At 54.7% G+C, this 16,088-nt stretch overlaps 1 protein-coding gene across 3 annotated transcripts; it reads right to left on the reverse strand.

Annotated features, from left to right (window-relative positions):
• Nucleotides 1-2,374: 2,374 nt before the first annotated feature.
• Nucleotides 2,375-14,548, reverse strand: CX3CL1 (C-X3-C motif chemokine ligand 1). Of its 3 annotated transcripts, none has more exons than XM_004264924.3 (4): nt 14,310-14,548; nt 13,290-14,013; nt 7,399-7,519; nt 2,375-5,487 (listed from the first exon to the last, which is right to left on the reverse strand). In XM_004264924.3, the coding sequence occupies exons 2-4, from the start codon at nt 13,555-13,557 to the stop codon at nt 4,407-4,409; spliced, it is 1,470 nt and encodes a 489-aa protein (XP_004264972.3). In that variant the 5' UTR covers nt 13,558-14,013; nt 14,310-14,548; the 3' UTR covers nt 2,375-4,406. The 3 variants fall into 3 exon arrangements, with proteins under 3 accessions (XP_004264972.3, XP_033274902.2, XP_033274903.2); XM_033419011.2 differs by lacking the exon at nt 14,310-14,548 and adding an exon at nt 14,126-14,257; XM_033419012.2 differs by lacking the exons at nt 7,399-7,519; nt 14,310-14,548 and having other exon boundaries at nt 13,290-13,423.
• Nucleotides 14,549-16,088: the final 1,540 nt, after the last annotated feature.

A 16,088-nucleotide genomic window follows, 5' to 3' on the forward strand; every position in this document is an offset into this window, starting at 1 on the left:
AAAGACTTCAGGTCCTATCCCAGCTTTGCTGCTTACAAGCTGTGTGACCTTGGGCAAGTCTTGTACGCTTTGAAAGCCTTACCCTCGTCATTTGTAAGGTGGGAGCCCTGGTACGTAAAGAACCTAGTATATTGCCTGGCACATGGTAAACATTAAATAAACAATGGCTATTTTAATAATAATAATATTTTTATTATTATATCTCAGAGCCCTGATTGCTCTATCCAAGATTTCAGAGGCCTCCAAGTCTCTATGAAACTCTGCACTAACTGTGAGGCATCGCTTCAGCTAAAGTTTAGCTCTGTAACTGAAAGAGAAAATAAAACACAAACATCCCAGCGTCCCTAGGGAGGTGCTCTGGACTGAGGGGGAATAAAATTTCCCCACTCTCCATCCTCTTCTGGCACATGAAGAGTTCCTTATCTGAGAATGTGATGAAAAGACAGGGACAAGCATTTTCATTTCAAAGCCTCCGTTGGTGTCTCATGTTGCTGAAAGGGTGGTATTCGGGGAGAGGCTGTAGGGCTGTGACTTTGCCTCCAAGCTCCTTCCTAGGGGTGGGAATGGGCAGAAGCAGGAGGGACTGGACTTGGGGTGGAACGGGAGAGCTACTGCACACTGCTAAGGGCAGTACTAGAATTTGCAGGGTCTTCCCTGGCGGTCCAGTGGTTAAGACTCCACTTCCATTGCAGGGGGCGTGGATTTGATCTCTGGCTGGGGAATCCTGCATGCCGCGCAGGCTGCAGCCAAGAAAAAAAATAAATAAATAGAACGTGCTGCTGGCGCAGAGGCAGCGATCTCAGATTCTTGCAGGAACCTCAAACGCAAATGTCTATGGGGCTTGGCAGGTAGGAAAATGAGGCAAGCAATGTGTAAGAAAAATTATGTGCCCATCATATTCTGTCTTTCCTTGTCCTACTTTTGATGAAGACTTGGGCTCAGAGAAAAATATCCTTAGTATAAGAAAAACAAGAGAACGGTGATGATAAATGGCCACTGACATGGCCACAGGGTCCAGACCACCAAGAGGTGGAAAGGATGGTAGAAAACTGGGGGTTCTCAGCCTGGCCTGCCCCCTCTCAAGGGGCAGCCACTGCTCAGGCCCTGCCCACTGTCATCCTGGGGGTTAAACCACCCAGTGGGACCAGACCTTCTGAATCACCTGAGAGAACATAGAAAAGTGAGCTGGTGTGTGTAATTTCCTGATTTTTATTTATTTATTTATTTAGTTTGCGGTACGCGGGCCTCTCACTGTTGTGGCCTCTCCTGTTGCGGAGCACAGACTCCGGACGCGCAGGCTCAGCAGCCATGGCTCACGGGCCCAGCCGCTCCGCGGCATGTGGGATCTTCCTGGACCGGGGCACGAACCCGAGTCCCCTGCATCGGCAGGCGGACTCTCAACCACTGCGCCACCAGGGAAACCCAATTTCCTGATTTTTAAATGTTGCCTCTAATTTTTAAAAATACCATGTAGACATCGAATCTAAGATGGCTTTGATTGCAAAACATTCTGATATTTAATAAACTACTAATAAAGAACAAAAGACCTGTCAATTAAACTGTGATGTCATTGACTGTAGGACAAATCCCAATTCCAAAGATGTCACAATGTGAAAAAAAAATGTGCCTCTAAGAATCCATGATATACTGTATAATAATAAGCTGGGCTTGGCCTTTGGCACCTTGTACACTTTCCAACCTACACAACTGTACAGAGCAGCTCTTATGATGCCACCTCGGGCACTGGAGGTTTATACTTGGGTCATATCAATGAACACCCCTTGAGGAGTAATCCCTCTCTGATCTTTATCTGGACCAGCAATGAGTCAAGGCAGTAAAGAGGAAAATGTGGCCCAGATTGTTCCTGTGGGTCACTAGATCACTAATGGTGATACCAAGGCCCCCAAGATGGTGGTTTAGTAGACATGGGCCAGGGGTGGGGTGGTGGTTCATAAGGGATTCTGATTCCTGCCAGGGATGGGAGCCACCAGAAGTCTCACACCTGATTTTATACATGGCCCAATGTCACATACCTGGGCAGAGCAGAGCCAGGCCAGAGACTCAACCCTCCCCAGCCCCGTTCCCAGTGCCCCCTTCTCCTGCTGACTGTCAAGATCCTGCCCCTCTGCCCCACGGGTCCCCAGTACTTCTCCAGAGAGTCTTTTGTTTGTTTGTTTCTTTGTTTTGGCCACACAGCTTGGCATGTGGGAACTCAGCTCCTGGACCAGGGATTGACCCATGCCCCCTGCAGTGGAAGCGCAGAGTCTTAACCACTGGACCACCAGGGAAGTCCCGCTTTCCCAGAGAGTCTTGGCCTCTCCTTTGTTCCATCCTCCGGAGGCTCTGGTCCTGAGCCTGCCCTAGGAAAAGCAACTTTATTTGATTCACAAGACTTTTCAATTTTATTAGTAAAATACAAAATGGCACAGACATTGGTGATAGTGTTGGAAAAGCAAAAGGATCAATCAACTCCTTCTGAAGTCCTCCCCAAATTGTCTTTGTACCTGTCCTGCTTGGCGGAGCTCACAAAATCCGTGGAAGGGGGACACGCTTTCCCCAGCTGCTTCCTCACAGAGGGGAGCCCCTTCATGGGTGCCCGTCCCTTGAAGGCTCCCAGGCCAGAGAAGCCCCCAAAAGTGCATTCAGATCCGCTGTCTTCCTCTCTGAGCTGTCAGAGTGCCACCAACCGGAGCCAGGCCCCAACATCCTGTGCCATGACCTGCAGGGGAGTGCAGGAGAGCCAGGCCGGCAGGGAAACACGGCTTCCCTCTCTGTGGACCGGAGCCCTGGGTGCTTCCTCTCAGCACCTGTCTACAAAGGAGCATGTCACCTGTACCTGGGGGAAGCCTAGCCCATGGGACACCCCTCTGGTGGAGGGCAAAGAACACCATCAGAGACAATCGGAGGGAGGTGGGGAGCTGCCGCCAGGGACCTGAGAGACCTGCAGGTCCGGCTCTGACTGCGGGGTGCTGGCCGGCCCGGTGAGCCTTCGGCCCCATCCAGGCCTGCCCCGAGTCTTCAGTGCCAAAAAGAGAACCTCTGACTTCATGCCCACAGCTTCCCTCCCCTGCCCACAAGACAGAGTCCCTTTCAGAAGTAAACACGGGAACCTCAGCTTTCCCTGGTGGATTCTGATCTCATGGAAATTCCTGGCCCTGCCTGCGGGGCAGACGAAGGTGAGGGGAGAAGAAATCAGAGTGCAGAGGACAGTGTTTTCAGGGCACGAGAGGTGGAAGAGGACCCAGGCCGCAGGAAAGAAAGAGAAAATGCCTGACTCGGGTCCCTAACGAAGAAGCGAAGGAGCCGCAGCCGCTCCCTGGCTCCTTTCTCGGAGCCTGCAGGCCTCCCCTCCTCTTTCAGCCTGTCACTCGTCTCAAAGCCAGCGGGGCCGGAGGGGGGGCCTTCAAAGTTGGTCTCTGCACCTCAAGTACCCCAGCCTAGCCCCCGCCAGGGGGCCCACACTGCTGACAACGGGGCAGGACCTCCAGGTCCCAGCGTCCATGGAAGTGCCGGTCTCATCGATTGGCAGAGACCATTTCTTCTGATGAAGGTTGAGAGGCTGCCCCCGGGGTCTGCAGAAAGGGGTCTCTGGATCAACTAGTGATGCCTGCCAGGGGTACAGGCTATTGCCACATATTTGCTGTCCCTCTCCCCTTTCACAGGTGGGAAACCAGAGGTATGAATGCCTTGATGGGTTGCTGGTGGGCCTGGGACTAGACCCCCCCGACCTTCACGCTCGTAGTCAATGCTCCTTCACAGCACAGACGGGGCAAGGCAGCGGGTGGGAATCAAAACCACTGGATAACTTCATTTCCCATTCCCATGATGCCTACCTGAGGGCAGATCCTTCGCCGGGATCAGTCCCAGGAAACACCACACTAGCCTCATGCAAGAAAAGACAGGCCCCCGGCTGGGGCATGGGGTCTATACAGGGGGCAGGGGAGCTAGCACCGCAGGTGGCCGGGGTGACTGGCAACCACAGCGGGACCGAGAGACACGATGAGGTCTGAGGGAGTGGGGAGAAGGGGCCTGGCCTAAGCCTCGTTGGTAAGAAGGGATGATTGTGGTACCCGCAGGGGTATGGGTCAGAGGGGCCGGGCGTTCAATAAATAATTGTTCACTGGGGCTGGCACGGTATCTAAGGGACCCTCTAACCAGCCAACAGCAGAGGGGAGTTTTCTGACTTGGGACATTGGAGCGAGTTGTGGAGGCCACCCCCTCGGTCCGCAGTAGGTCAAGGATGGTCAAGGGTGGCCTCCAGGAGCTGGGGGCAGTTCCGCCCAGAGGATCCCACCTCCTCACTCCAGTCATTCCAGCTTGGGCCAGACTCTTGGGTGAGGGTGAGTGTGAGGATGGGGGACCCCAGGCAGCTGAGTTGAACAACTGGATGCAGGCAGGTGGGCAGCTCATACTGGCACCAGGACGTACGAGTTACTGCCACAGCTCCGGGGGACGTAGCGAAGCCCCTCCACCATGTCTCCTGCCATCTTGCGGGGGCAGCCCTGAAGGCTCTGGTAGGCAAACATGGCCACCCCCAGGCAGAAGAGGAGACCGAGGAAGGCCAACAGCCCCACTGCCTGCCTTCGGGTGGCTGCCTGGGAGTCGGGGATGGGAGTGACGAGGACACCCAGCCTCTGGGGATCCATGGTGGCGTGAATGGGCTCCTTGGCCTTGGGGGTCCAGCTGCCAGAGGCCAGTGGATCCGTGCTGGGGACCCCTTCAGAGGATACAGGGACCACGAAGACATCGGACACGCTGTCGAGCCCCATGACAGCATTCGTGTGAGCTGAAGTGGGACCCAATTCTTTGGACCCTAGAGAGTTCTCTGGCGTGGGGTCCTGTCCCTTGATCCACCCAGGTTGGCCTTCGGACCCAGTGTTGTTCTCTGGGACTGTGTGTGAAATAGTGAGGGCCTGGGTGGAGGGGGCCTGGGTGGAGGGGGCCTGGGTGGGGAGGGTCTGGGTGGAGGGGGTCTGGGTGGAGGGGGTCTGGGTGGAGGGGGCCTGGGTGGAGGGGGTCTGGGTGGAGGGGGCCTGGGTGGAGGGGGCCTCAGAGGCTTTCCCGTCAGCCTCGAGGTCTGCCCCAGGTTGGTAGGCGGTAGAGCTCTGCCAAGACGTGGTGGTGGTGACGGCAGGCTTGTTGAAAAGCTCAGTTGTCTCGGGCCCTCCATCCGGAGTCTTTGAAGTGGAGGGGGACCTGGTCCCCCTGGAATCAGCCACTACTGGTGGCAGCTCTGGGGAAGTCCCGAAGGCCCTCTGTGCCTCCTGGCTACTGCTTTCGCTTGTGAATTTGGTCTCTGAGGCCTCAGACCAGTCCATCCCCCTGGTGGCTGGGCTGGTCCTGGGCTCACCCACGCCGATTTGCTTCTCGAATGTGCCGCCATTTGGAGCCCGAGCAGCAGCCTTGCGGTCTAGATGCTCCATGGCTTTCTGGACCCATTTCTCCTGCGGGTCAGCACAGAATAACTTTTCCTTCATGGTCTTCAGGCTGCAAGGAAGGAAGACGAGGGACCCAGTGATGCCCAGATGCCATGCGGAGTAGGGGTATCACGCACATGCACTGCAGGTGAGCAGACCTGGCTAGAAACCCTGCCCCCACCACTTACTAGCTGGGAGCTACGAGTTCTTAGCTGGGGCAGCTCAGCTTATGGAACTTCCGTGTTCTCACCTGAGAACCGGAAAGAGAGTCCTACCTTCCGCGGGGTGACCAACCATCCCAGAAAAACTGGGACTGAGGGCGTTCTCAAGATGCGGGTCTTTTTGTGAAAATTCCAGCAAACTGGGACAAGTGGGTCACCCTACTTCTGTGTTATTGTAGAAGATGAAAATGATGTAAAGCCCCTGGTTCAGAGTAGGAGATCAGCAAAATAATAACAATGTTAATAATAATGTCATTAACATGAAGGTGGGGGCTGTGGGCTGCAAGTTTTCTGATTGGGAGAAGATGTCACCGGTGTTCTCTGGCAAGCTTGGTGGTGGGGCCTCCTCACTCTGGAAAGGACTCGATGTCATAACGTCCTCTTCCTCCTCTCCCTCGGTTGCAGGCTGCCCTCCGGACCTCTACCCTCTTCTCCTAGTGTGTATCCTCAGACTGAAAGGGCCCCTAGGGAGCTCCGACCCTATATATGGTGGCCCTGCTGGGACCCTGAGCGCCATCCAAATCTTGAACTTCCTTTGAAGCTGCGTGTGGCCGGTTTACTACCGAGACCACAGCTCAGAGCTGGCGGGGACCCTTGCTCCACGCCATGACCTGTGCTAGGCATTTTGCCTGGTTAAACTTCACACCCATCCTGTAAGATGGCTACCACGTGCACCCCCATTTTACAGATGAGAAAACCAAGGCTCAGAGAGGTAATGTAAATGTGCCTGGCTCCAGTATGCTAGGAAGCCAGAGAGGTCCAGAAAGCAAGCGTGACCCTGTAGGCCCCACAGGTGCAGTGCTGCCCTAGTGCCATCATTCCCTCTCTGGAGCGTCCCACTTCCCCTTCGCCTACAAAATAGAAACATATACGTGGGGGAGTCTGGGGGAAGCGAGTCTTGACAGGTGAGCAGAGAGGTCAGGCAGTAGCAGACATGCTCCTCTTAGTAACAATCAGTGGGAGGAAGTACAACTTCCTTTAGCTGAGACCCTACTTCAAAGGCCCACTGGCCATTTCCTGTTGCCAAGACTCAGGGTCTGGTTGAGTCTGGCTGAGGCCGCTTTAAGACCCAAAGGTCAGTCCTGGGGAAAGGCCTCAGGGCTGGGCGATTGGCAGTACCCAAGAAGGACCCCAGAGGAGCAAGCAGCCACGATGGCCAGGGATCCCAACAGCCAGAGGGGAAGCTGGCTTGGCTTGACCCCTCCCCAAAGTCTCAGAGGGATTCTATTTCCCCATCTGTCCAATGGTGATAATAACCTTGGCCTCTCCTATTGCCAGCAGCTTCTGGGCACCCTGCCAAGCACTTTAGTTTCATTATCTCTTTTCAGCTTCCCCAAACTACCCATTTTACAGATAAGGAAACTAAAGTGCAGAGGGTAGGCAACATGACCAGGGCCACCCAGTCTGTAAGTGGTGAAGCCAGGATTTGCACCAGATCTGTTGGCGTCTGGAGCCTGCACATTCAGAGCACCGTGTTTTCATCCCCCATGAAATCCAGCAGGTTCGAGGGCTGCATAAACACCCTTTGGCCCAGAAGGAATCATCACCCTGGGTGGCATCTCCAGGCCACGGCCGTTCAGGAAGCCACAGCTCATCTTTGCCCTGTGGCACAGATAGTAAGATTGGCGAGGAGGCTAGCAGGTCAGGAGCAAGAGAAGAGCCCAGCTTTGGGTGACAGGATGTGGACACGGATTAGCGGAGGCCAGGGAACCACCCCCGGGGCCTGAAAGGAACTCAGAGGCCAAGAGAGCAGTACCTACATGATGGCACGTTTGCCGCATGATTCTTGATTTCGTTGGTAGTGAACTAGACGAGCCACGGGGATCTCCGAGGTCATTTTGCCGCACGTGATGTTACACTTCTTCACACCGTGGTGCTGTCCTGAGCCCACAGAGGCCCCCAGTCAGCAGGACTGTCCATGGGCATCTGGCTTCCCAGCCCCACGCCAGCTTGTCCCCGCCGCGCACCCCCCAAACCAGAACCGATGCCCCACACCCTTGACCTCAGCCCCCTGTCCCCGGCCACGCCTCTCTATGCCTCAGTTTCCCCACCTGTAAAATAGAGACAGCAATAGAACCTACCTCAGAGGGTTGCTGTAAGGTGATGAAAATGAATTCTTACTTATAAAGCTCTTATTGCCTGGCACATTGTGTTTAATTTTAAAAATGAAATCGCTATAGTTGGTTCACCCAGGAGAGAGGAGTGTGAGACTGACAAGGATCTGCCTGAGGTCACACAGCCAGCAAGTGATGGAACAGGCTCTCCTGCCGGGCCTGGCTCCCGGCCCTTCTGGGCCCAGGGCGCTGCCCTTCCCCCCACCATGCTTTTACTCCAGTAAAGTCACCTGCTCAACTATCGCCCCCTCCCAACCATATCCCATCCGTCCCTCTCAGCCGCAACCTCTGGGACACACCCAGACCTCGGTCCATCCACAGCCCACGTGTATACCCTATGACACACACGTACACTCATAGCAACAAACACAATGACACATATATATATGCCCCCCACCCCCCAAAAAAACACATAAAGGCATACATGCAACCAGGCACACATAGCGGATAATAAAATTTGTTAAATATATAAGTACAACCACCTTCTAAGGAGTGTGCTGAGTAGGTGATCCTTTGTTCTGCCATTAAGAGCCAGGATGATTTTGGAAGCACTTTCTTGGGAGGAACGCAATGGGCCATTTGGATTCCCAGGGCAAGCTGGGAGCAGGCGTAAGGAGGAGGAGGAATGGAGATGCGTTGTACATGGAGTGGGGACAGAGTGAGATGGGCGGGGGCCTGCAGATGGCTGCGTCCCACGTGGAGCCAGACAGAAACCCCAGGACAGAATGACGGTGACCCAACAGATAGCTGAGAACCCAGATATTTTATATAAACATTTGAAGTGGTTTGCATTGCATTTCCACCTTCCCCTAAAATCTCCAGCAAAATTTACTGTGTTTGCTGTAAGCTCTAGAGGGGTATGCAAAAAATGAGGAAGAACCTGAGTGTCAGATCTGGGTCAAGGTCATATGCCCCTGAAGCATGACCTTAGAGGGTTTTGCAAAAATCTAGAGGCCAGGACTTCCAGGGCAGTGGAGCTGAGGGAACAAACTAATTTAGCTCTGCAGAGCTAGGGAGGCCCCAGGTGACCCCCCCGGGGTTCCACCAAAACACACACAGCTCACACACAAATACTTATGTGTGTGGACACGCAAACCAAACACGCTCCGCCTTCCCAAATACAGGCGTGCACACACACCTTCTAGAATCTGCCACCCCTTCTCTCATCATTTCCCCTGCCTCGGCCCACCCTGCTTTGTGGGAAAGAGGGTACAGGGCTTGCAGGGTGAGGCTGGGCCATCAGGGGGCAGCAGTAGTAGCCCCGAGGTGGGCGGCGGGCTCCCTGCCGCTGGTCCCTGAGTCACCGGTAGCCCTTTCTCTCTGAGGAAACAGGATGTGAAAGGCGCTTTATCACCCTCCTTCTCCCACAATGGGACCTCAGAATGACTCAGCTGCAGCCCCCCCAGGTCCTGTTGAGTAGAGCCAGGAGCCGGCCCGGTGACTTCCAGAGGAATCCCCAGAAAAATGGTGCCCCCAGATGGCCTGGACCCGGGAGAGGCTGTCCGGCGGACAGGAGGGATAAGCTCGGGCAGGTCAATTTGCTCTTCTGACTTGCTTCCACTGCCCACCTCCAGGGCTTAAAGAGCCGCAGAGGCGGCCTGTCCTAAAGTCTCCGCCCTCTGCCGTGGTGCCTGAATGGCCCCGGCCAGGCTCTGTTCTTGGTTCCGCTTGAGAAGGTTGTGGAACTAACTGGGGGGTCTTTTCTTCTCAGAGCTGAAATTTTCTTTTCTTTAACTGGAGATAATGCCTCCACCAGCCAGTCATCTATTACCTGTCAGATGAGTGTCAGGAGGACAGGGACCTTGTACGTCTTGGTGTCACAGTGTTTCCCAGCATCCAGCATAAGGTAGATATAAATATTCATCGAAGGAAATAATGTCTCAATCTACTTATCCCTTCACATACCTCCCCATCCATCTATCCATCCATCCATTTATCTGCCACCCCCTTGTCAATCCCCTACCCATTCCCTGCCACCCACCTGTCTACCTCCCATCCATCTCCACTCACCCTGGTCCATCAGTCTATCTGTGCCCCACTCAACCACTCATCACCTGTCCATCCCCTACGCATCCTCCGCCCCCTTCATCTCCCCACCCCTCCATCTCTCACCAGCCCACTCACACATCTTTCATTATCCATCCATTCATCCATCCACTTCCTGATTCAGGCAACACTTGTCTGAATTACTTTTGAGTATCTGCAAAGACCCAGACCCTCTCATCCTTAACCCTGAGCTCCTTCTCCCGAAGGTGCTGGTGCTGGGCTTGAAGAGAGCACCTCAATCCCAATGAATGCTATCAGATCACCATGTTTACTCAGTCAATCAACAAATGCCGACCTGGCTCTTGCCAGGCCCTGTGAGGAGTAGAGGGATGAACAAGGCCCATCTCTGCCCTCAGAAGTCTCCCAGCCTGATGGACAGCTAAGACATAACCACAAAGTATCAGAGCTTTTCTTAGTAGAACACCTACTGTGTTTTGGACCTTATGCTCAGCACACACACATCTGCTCTCATTAATTCTTGCAAAGGGATGATTTTTATCCCCATTCTAAAGATGCAGAAGCTGAGAATCAGAGAGGTTTAATGACTTGCCCAAAGCCACACAGCTGCTTAGTGGCAGATCTGGTTTTCCTCCCAGCCCCTAGACATCCGCTGTTCTGGGCTGCCTTAAACACCAGGTAAAAACACCATGTTCCAGAACAGACCCCAAATGTGCCAGGGTTTACAGGAGGGAGAGACCACTTCCAGCTGCAAGTGATCAGGAGACGTTTCTTAGAGGAGGTGTACATTAGGCTGGACCTCAAGGACTGTTTGGAGGATTACAGGCAGGAAAAGATGGGAATGTTCTGGGTATTTGGGTGGTAGAGAAGGCTTGAGCCATTGCTCAGCTGTGTGTCCTGGACGAGTGATTGAGGTTCTCTGAGCCTCCATTCCCTCACCTGTAAAATGGACATGATAACACCTGCTTTGCAGGATAGTTATGAGAATGAAGCTTTAAAAATACCTGGACCCTTAGAGCAGGGTTTTCTCAACAGCAGACACCACTGACATCCTGGACCACATAATTCTTTGTTATGGAGGCTGTTCTGTGAGGACATTTGGCATCGTCCCTGGCCTCTATGTACTAGGTGTCCGAGCACCCCCCAACCAAAATGTAACAACCAAAACTGTGTCCAGAAATTGCAAAATGTCCCCTTGGAGGCCGAATCCCGCACTGAGGAGTGCTGCCCTGGAGACACCCATGCGTCCCCGCCCAGCTCCCTCAACGCCCCCTTCTTCCCTGACCCACTACTTAAAACCTCAACACCTTCCCCACCACCCCCGACTCCCTGCTTTTTAAAATCACAGCGCTTTTTTCCTTCTAACAGACCAAATCTGTTTATTTTGAGGACCGTCTGTCTTCTCCAGTTGATGCTCAGCACGCCGAGGGCTAGGATCTCTGGCAGTTGTATTCACTGATGTGGCCCCAGCACCTAGCATTGTGCCTGACACGTAGTAGGTGCTCGGCCAGTGATGAATCAACAAAATGCACAAGGAAGCGCTTTGTGACATATGAGATCCTAACCAACGGAGACATAGAGGACTTTTAATTTAAGTTCGACTTGGGCCTGGACCTGACCTGGATTTATCCTCCCCTGCCTTCCCCCCACCCACACCCTAACCAGGGGGGCAGACGACAGCAGCTTAATTCAGATTTTTTTTTCTCTCTTTCTTGCTGGAGCTTGAGTGGGAGTGAATGCGTCAGCGCTTGGGGAGAAAAATTCTCTGCTCTGACTTCTATCTGCAGGTTTGTTATATAAAGCAGAAGAGCCTCTTGCCTGACACAGCCCTGCAAACCCACATTTGGGAACTGACGCCGCCACCCTGCACCGGCCAGGGCAGTAGCCACGAAGTCCCCAGCCCCCTTCCAGGCCTCTCTGGCTTGTGGACCACTCCCTAGTCCTGCAGGGGTTCCCAGGGGCTCTCTCAGAGGCACAAATGTCAGTGTGGCTAAGGACTTCCAAGATGAGCCCGGCCAAGTGCCCAGTCTTAAAGGAGGAGAAACTGAGGCTCAGAAAGGTTGAAATATGTGAGTACGTCCCAGCAAAACCAGTGACCAAGATTAGGGCAGGAACTTGATGATTCTGAAGCCTCGGGCTGCTGGACAGAGCATCCAGAGTGCCCCCAGGATCCCCTCTCCATCCTAACATAGAAGGCCTCCACCCCCAGCTTCGTATAAGTAATCCCTCCTCCTCCCACTTTCAAAGCGTCCTCATAGACATTAGAGCCTCACCACGTGGAGGCAATAGCTATATTTAAACGTGCAGCAGCTGGGACCAAAGAAGGTAAGACCCCACTCAGGGTCAGGGCTATGGCAAAGCAACCTCCATCGGAGTCCACGTCTTCCAGTACCCACTATCCCCAAACCCCTCGGAGCTCAGTGTTCTAGCCCAGGAAGCAGGAGGGCCAGCGGCACGAGGCCCGCACCACACCACCCACCTGCTCTCTGCCCCACTGGTGGGTTTTCCCCAAATAGAGGGACTCGGGGGACAGTTTGCTCCACGGAGGTGCTCTGGAAGCTGGAGACCGGTTCTCATTTTCCCAGCCTGGCTGTGTGCCCTAAGGCAGCCTCCCACCCTCTCTGAGCCCCAACCTGCCGGATGGCCCGGGTATTCCCTGAGGATGGGGCTGACTCAAACGGTTCTTGAAGGCAGTGTGATGCACAGATGTGGTGAGCATGCATCCACACTCTCTCCTGCACCCGGTCTTACCCTCTCCTGCCCTACTTGCTGGCTGTGCATCCTCAGGCCAGTTTCTAAACCTCTTTGCGCCTCCATCTTACTCATGTCGGGTGGGATGGATACATCATGCCTTATCAGGTCCCAGGCTCCAGAAAGCAAGTGACTGGAGGTGCAAACATTTCTAAGCTATGCTGGTAGGAGAAAGGCAGTATCATGGGGGAGACACAGGCAGAGGGACTGGGGGCTACAGGCCAGAGGAACAGTGATGAGCCGAATTCATGAGCTGCAATGACCTTGACCTCCACTGGTCCTGGGCCCCCTACTCCTGGGAAGGACTTGAAATCAGGGCAGGAGAAAGTCCCAGCTGTGGCTTAGCCCAGGGCCAAGCTGAGACTCAGGAGTCAGGGCTGTGCAGGGAGACCGGCCCACAGTCTGCCAGGCCTCCCACCCCAGCGCCCACCAAGAGCATCCTCGGGCTTCCCACAGCCCCACCTCCTGGCACCCCTCCACACCGGCATCTTGTGCTGCCCCCACCACCTCTCTGTGCTGCCATGCTGTCGCCACCTTGCTCACTGGGCCAGGCAGGGACAGTCTCCGGAGATGGTAAATCTTTCCAGCCGGAGGGGCAGCCCTGAGTCCGGGACCACCAGCAGGGAGATGCCCAGCCCCCTCCGGCATGTCAGTCAGGAAGGGGCTGCCACGGATCTCAGCCTTACCCGGGCAGGGTCCGGGGGCTCTCATGGAGGCCTGAGGGGCAGAAGTGGGGCTGGGGGCTCCCCAACCCCGCTTATGCCTGAGTCCACCACACTCACCAGCCAGCAGCACGATCAGATGGCAGAGGGCAGTCAAACGGAGCAGCCACGAGAGAGGTGGAAGAGCCATGGTCGAGGGGGTCCGGGGGTGCCGGGGCAGGCGGTGGGGGCCCTCGTCGGGGCTCCGTGCTGTCCCCTCGCTGCCTGAGCTCTGCCGCGGTTTATAACCGGGCTCCACTGCCTCTGCCTCGCTCGCCCCCGCAGGCAGCAGGCAGGCGGTGGGAGGGGAGAGGAAGGGAGCGTGTTCAGCGACTGAATTCCTTAGCATGTTGCCAAGGAGCTGAGTCGGCTCCCAGGCTCTGGGTGAGGGCTCCTGGTGGGGGCAATGGGCTGGCTTCTCATACGGGGACCCGCCTGCGAGGCTGGACGAAGCCTGCTAGGGTTCAAAGGGCTTCCCCTCCTCCCATCTGCTAGGACCACCTTCCTACTGGGAGCTGGCACACGTCCTAGGGTCTGACCTGGGGTCCTAGCTCCTAAGTGGGCAGTAAACCAAAGGACAGAAGACTAGAGAATGCTGGCTGCGGGCAAGCCAGGAGGACACAGGGCCCGTCAGTCTGGGTCTGACGAAGTCTCCTTTGTTCTGGGAGGTAGCTCTCCCACGCCAAGAAGGACCTCCAGCCCTTACCTTTTAAAGCCCCAACACCTGGGGGACCTTGTTCATCGAAGTATCCTCCGAGCCCAGCATGCAGCCTGGCACACAGTAGGGGCTCCGTACAGCAAATGCCTGCCGAAAGAATGATCCAGCCCAACTTCATAGGGACAAATGGGCAAACTGAAGCCCAGAGAGGGGGCAGAATCATGCCAGGTCATAGAGGTCATCAGAGCAGAGAACCCACCTCCCGCTGTCACAGAGAAGAGTAGACGTGAGCGGGGCGTGGGCAGTTCAGGCAGGACACAGGCAAGAGCCCCGGCCTCCCTGCTTCCAGCCCCGCTACCTGTCGTTTCCTCATTTGCACCCACTCCCATAGCTGGCTCTGGCCCCCTGTGAGCCCACGGGAAAAATACAGCTGCCAGCCTCACCCCTGGTAACTCAGGGCCTCTCGGTTGGTCCTTAACTCAATAGCATGCTTGAAAAAGTCCGGCCCCTCACGGGGGCTCCATCTGTACAAGGAGGGAGTTGGGCTTATCCACTGAGGAGGGAGCTGCGCAGCTCTGACTTTCTGGGTTCTCTCTTTGTTAGAGGTGGTGACAACAGGACCAGGCCTGATCGGCCATCAGCTCCCACCAAACTGGTATAAGGGCTTGCTGGTATAAATGGGTGCAGCACAGCTGCTTTCATGGCTGCTTTCCCTGCAGGCAGTGGCAATAATGCCCAAGACTCTGGAAGAGTCTAACAGGAGCCTAGCCCAGTCTGGGACAGGAGTTAACTGTGAACCCACTCCCGTCTAGGCAAGTCTGGGCTGCCAGCCAGAGCAAAACCAGTTTGTGAGGCACTGTTGCAGGCTACGGAGCCAATTGGTCTAGGCTGGGCTGGGTGGAGGGGTCACAGCTCCCAAGGCCAGGGTACCTGTCTCTCACCCAAGCACAGTAAAGCTGCCTCAGGTGTGGAGCTAAGAGCCTGGACCCTCCTTGACAGGGAGGAACACCCCTGGCACTCGCCAATGTCCACTCAGGCTCGGAGAATCTGTCGCAGCCCATGCAGATACGAAGCTAGTAACCTTCACATCCCTCGGTGTATAGCTGTTGAGGCCCAGAGGCGGACAAGAAGGGAAATAAACTGAGGTCCAAGGCTTTCTGTTCTGCCCAAGTAGGAGCAGATGAAGAAAAGGGGGAGGAGAAAGAGGAGGGGGAGGGCCAGGGATAGGGGACAAGTGGGAGGAGGAAGGGGGAGAAATAGGGAGGAGGGAAGGGGGAGAGGGGAGAGGCGAGAGGCAAGTCCTGGGAAGCCCCACACTTCATAAAGGACAAGATCCGGGTTGGGCCAGGTATTTGGGGGTAAAGACCCTTGTTCCCTTGGCCCCAGACTATGCTCCAAAGAAGGATTTAGAAAGCAAGGGCTTTGGGATCAGATGATCCTGGCTCTGCCACTATCTCTGCGTGATCTTGGGCGGCTTCCCTGCCTCTCTGAGTTCACACTTACTCTGAGATAGGTACTGTTTTAAGTGCTTTGTATGACTCATTCAGGAAATCATGACAACAAACCCAGGTGTAAGCAAAATACCATTATCGTGGTCCATTTTATGGATGGGGAAACTGAGGCATGCAGAAGTTAAGGAATTTTCTGAGGATCACCAGCCAGGAAGTGGGGGAGCTGGATTTGCCCCAGCCAGCTGGCTCTGGAGTCTGAGCTCCTGATCACCAGACTACACCACCTCCCTCCATCCCCACTTCGTGGAATGCTGTGAGAATTGAGTTTGTGCCCTTAAGGTGCCGGTTCAGAGCCTGGCACGAAACAGGTGCCAAAACACAGATATAACACTGTTTTTCTTTGTTCAGCCCTTGGGAACGTCCTCTATCTTCTACTGGTCCAGCTTTCCCTCCCATAAAATTGGAATGGTCACCCCACCTATCTCATCAGGGTGTTAAGAACTGAGTTTAGATTCAATTCAGACACAGGAGCCAGGCTTTTAGGTTGGTGGGACCTGGAGACAAACATGACTCCACCACTTATGAGGGGTATCACTTTGGGCAAGTGACTTAACATCTCTGAGCCTCAGCTTCCCCTTCTGTAAAATGGGATGCTAAAGCCACCTCATCAAATCACTCCCTGGGGGAGTTCATAAAACTAAGGACTTTCAGAGTGCCTGGCACACAGAAACCATTGGTGTTTGTTATTCAGCCCTGATGTGTGCCTGGCAC

The sequence above is a fragment of the Orcinus orca genome, chromosome 20, assembly GCF_937001465.1.
Source record: "Orcinus orca chromosome 20, mOrcOrc1.1, whole genome shotgun sequence".
Taxonomy (NCBI): Eukaryota; Metazoa; Chordata; class Mammalia; order Artiodactyla; family Delphinidae; genus Orcinus; species Orcinus orca.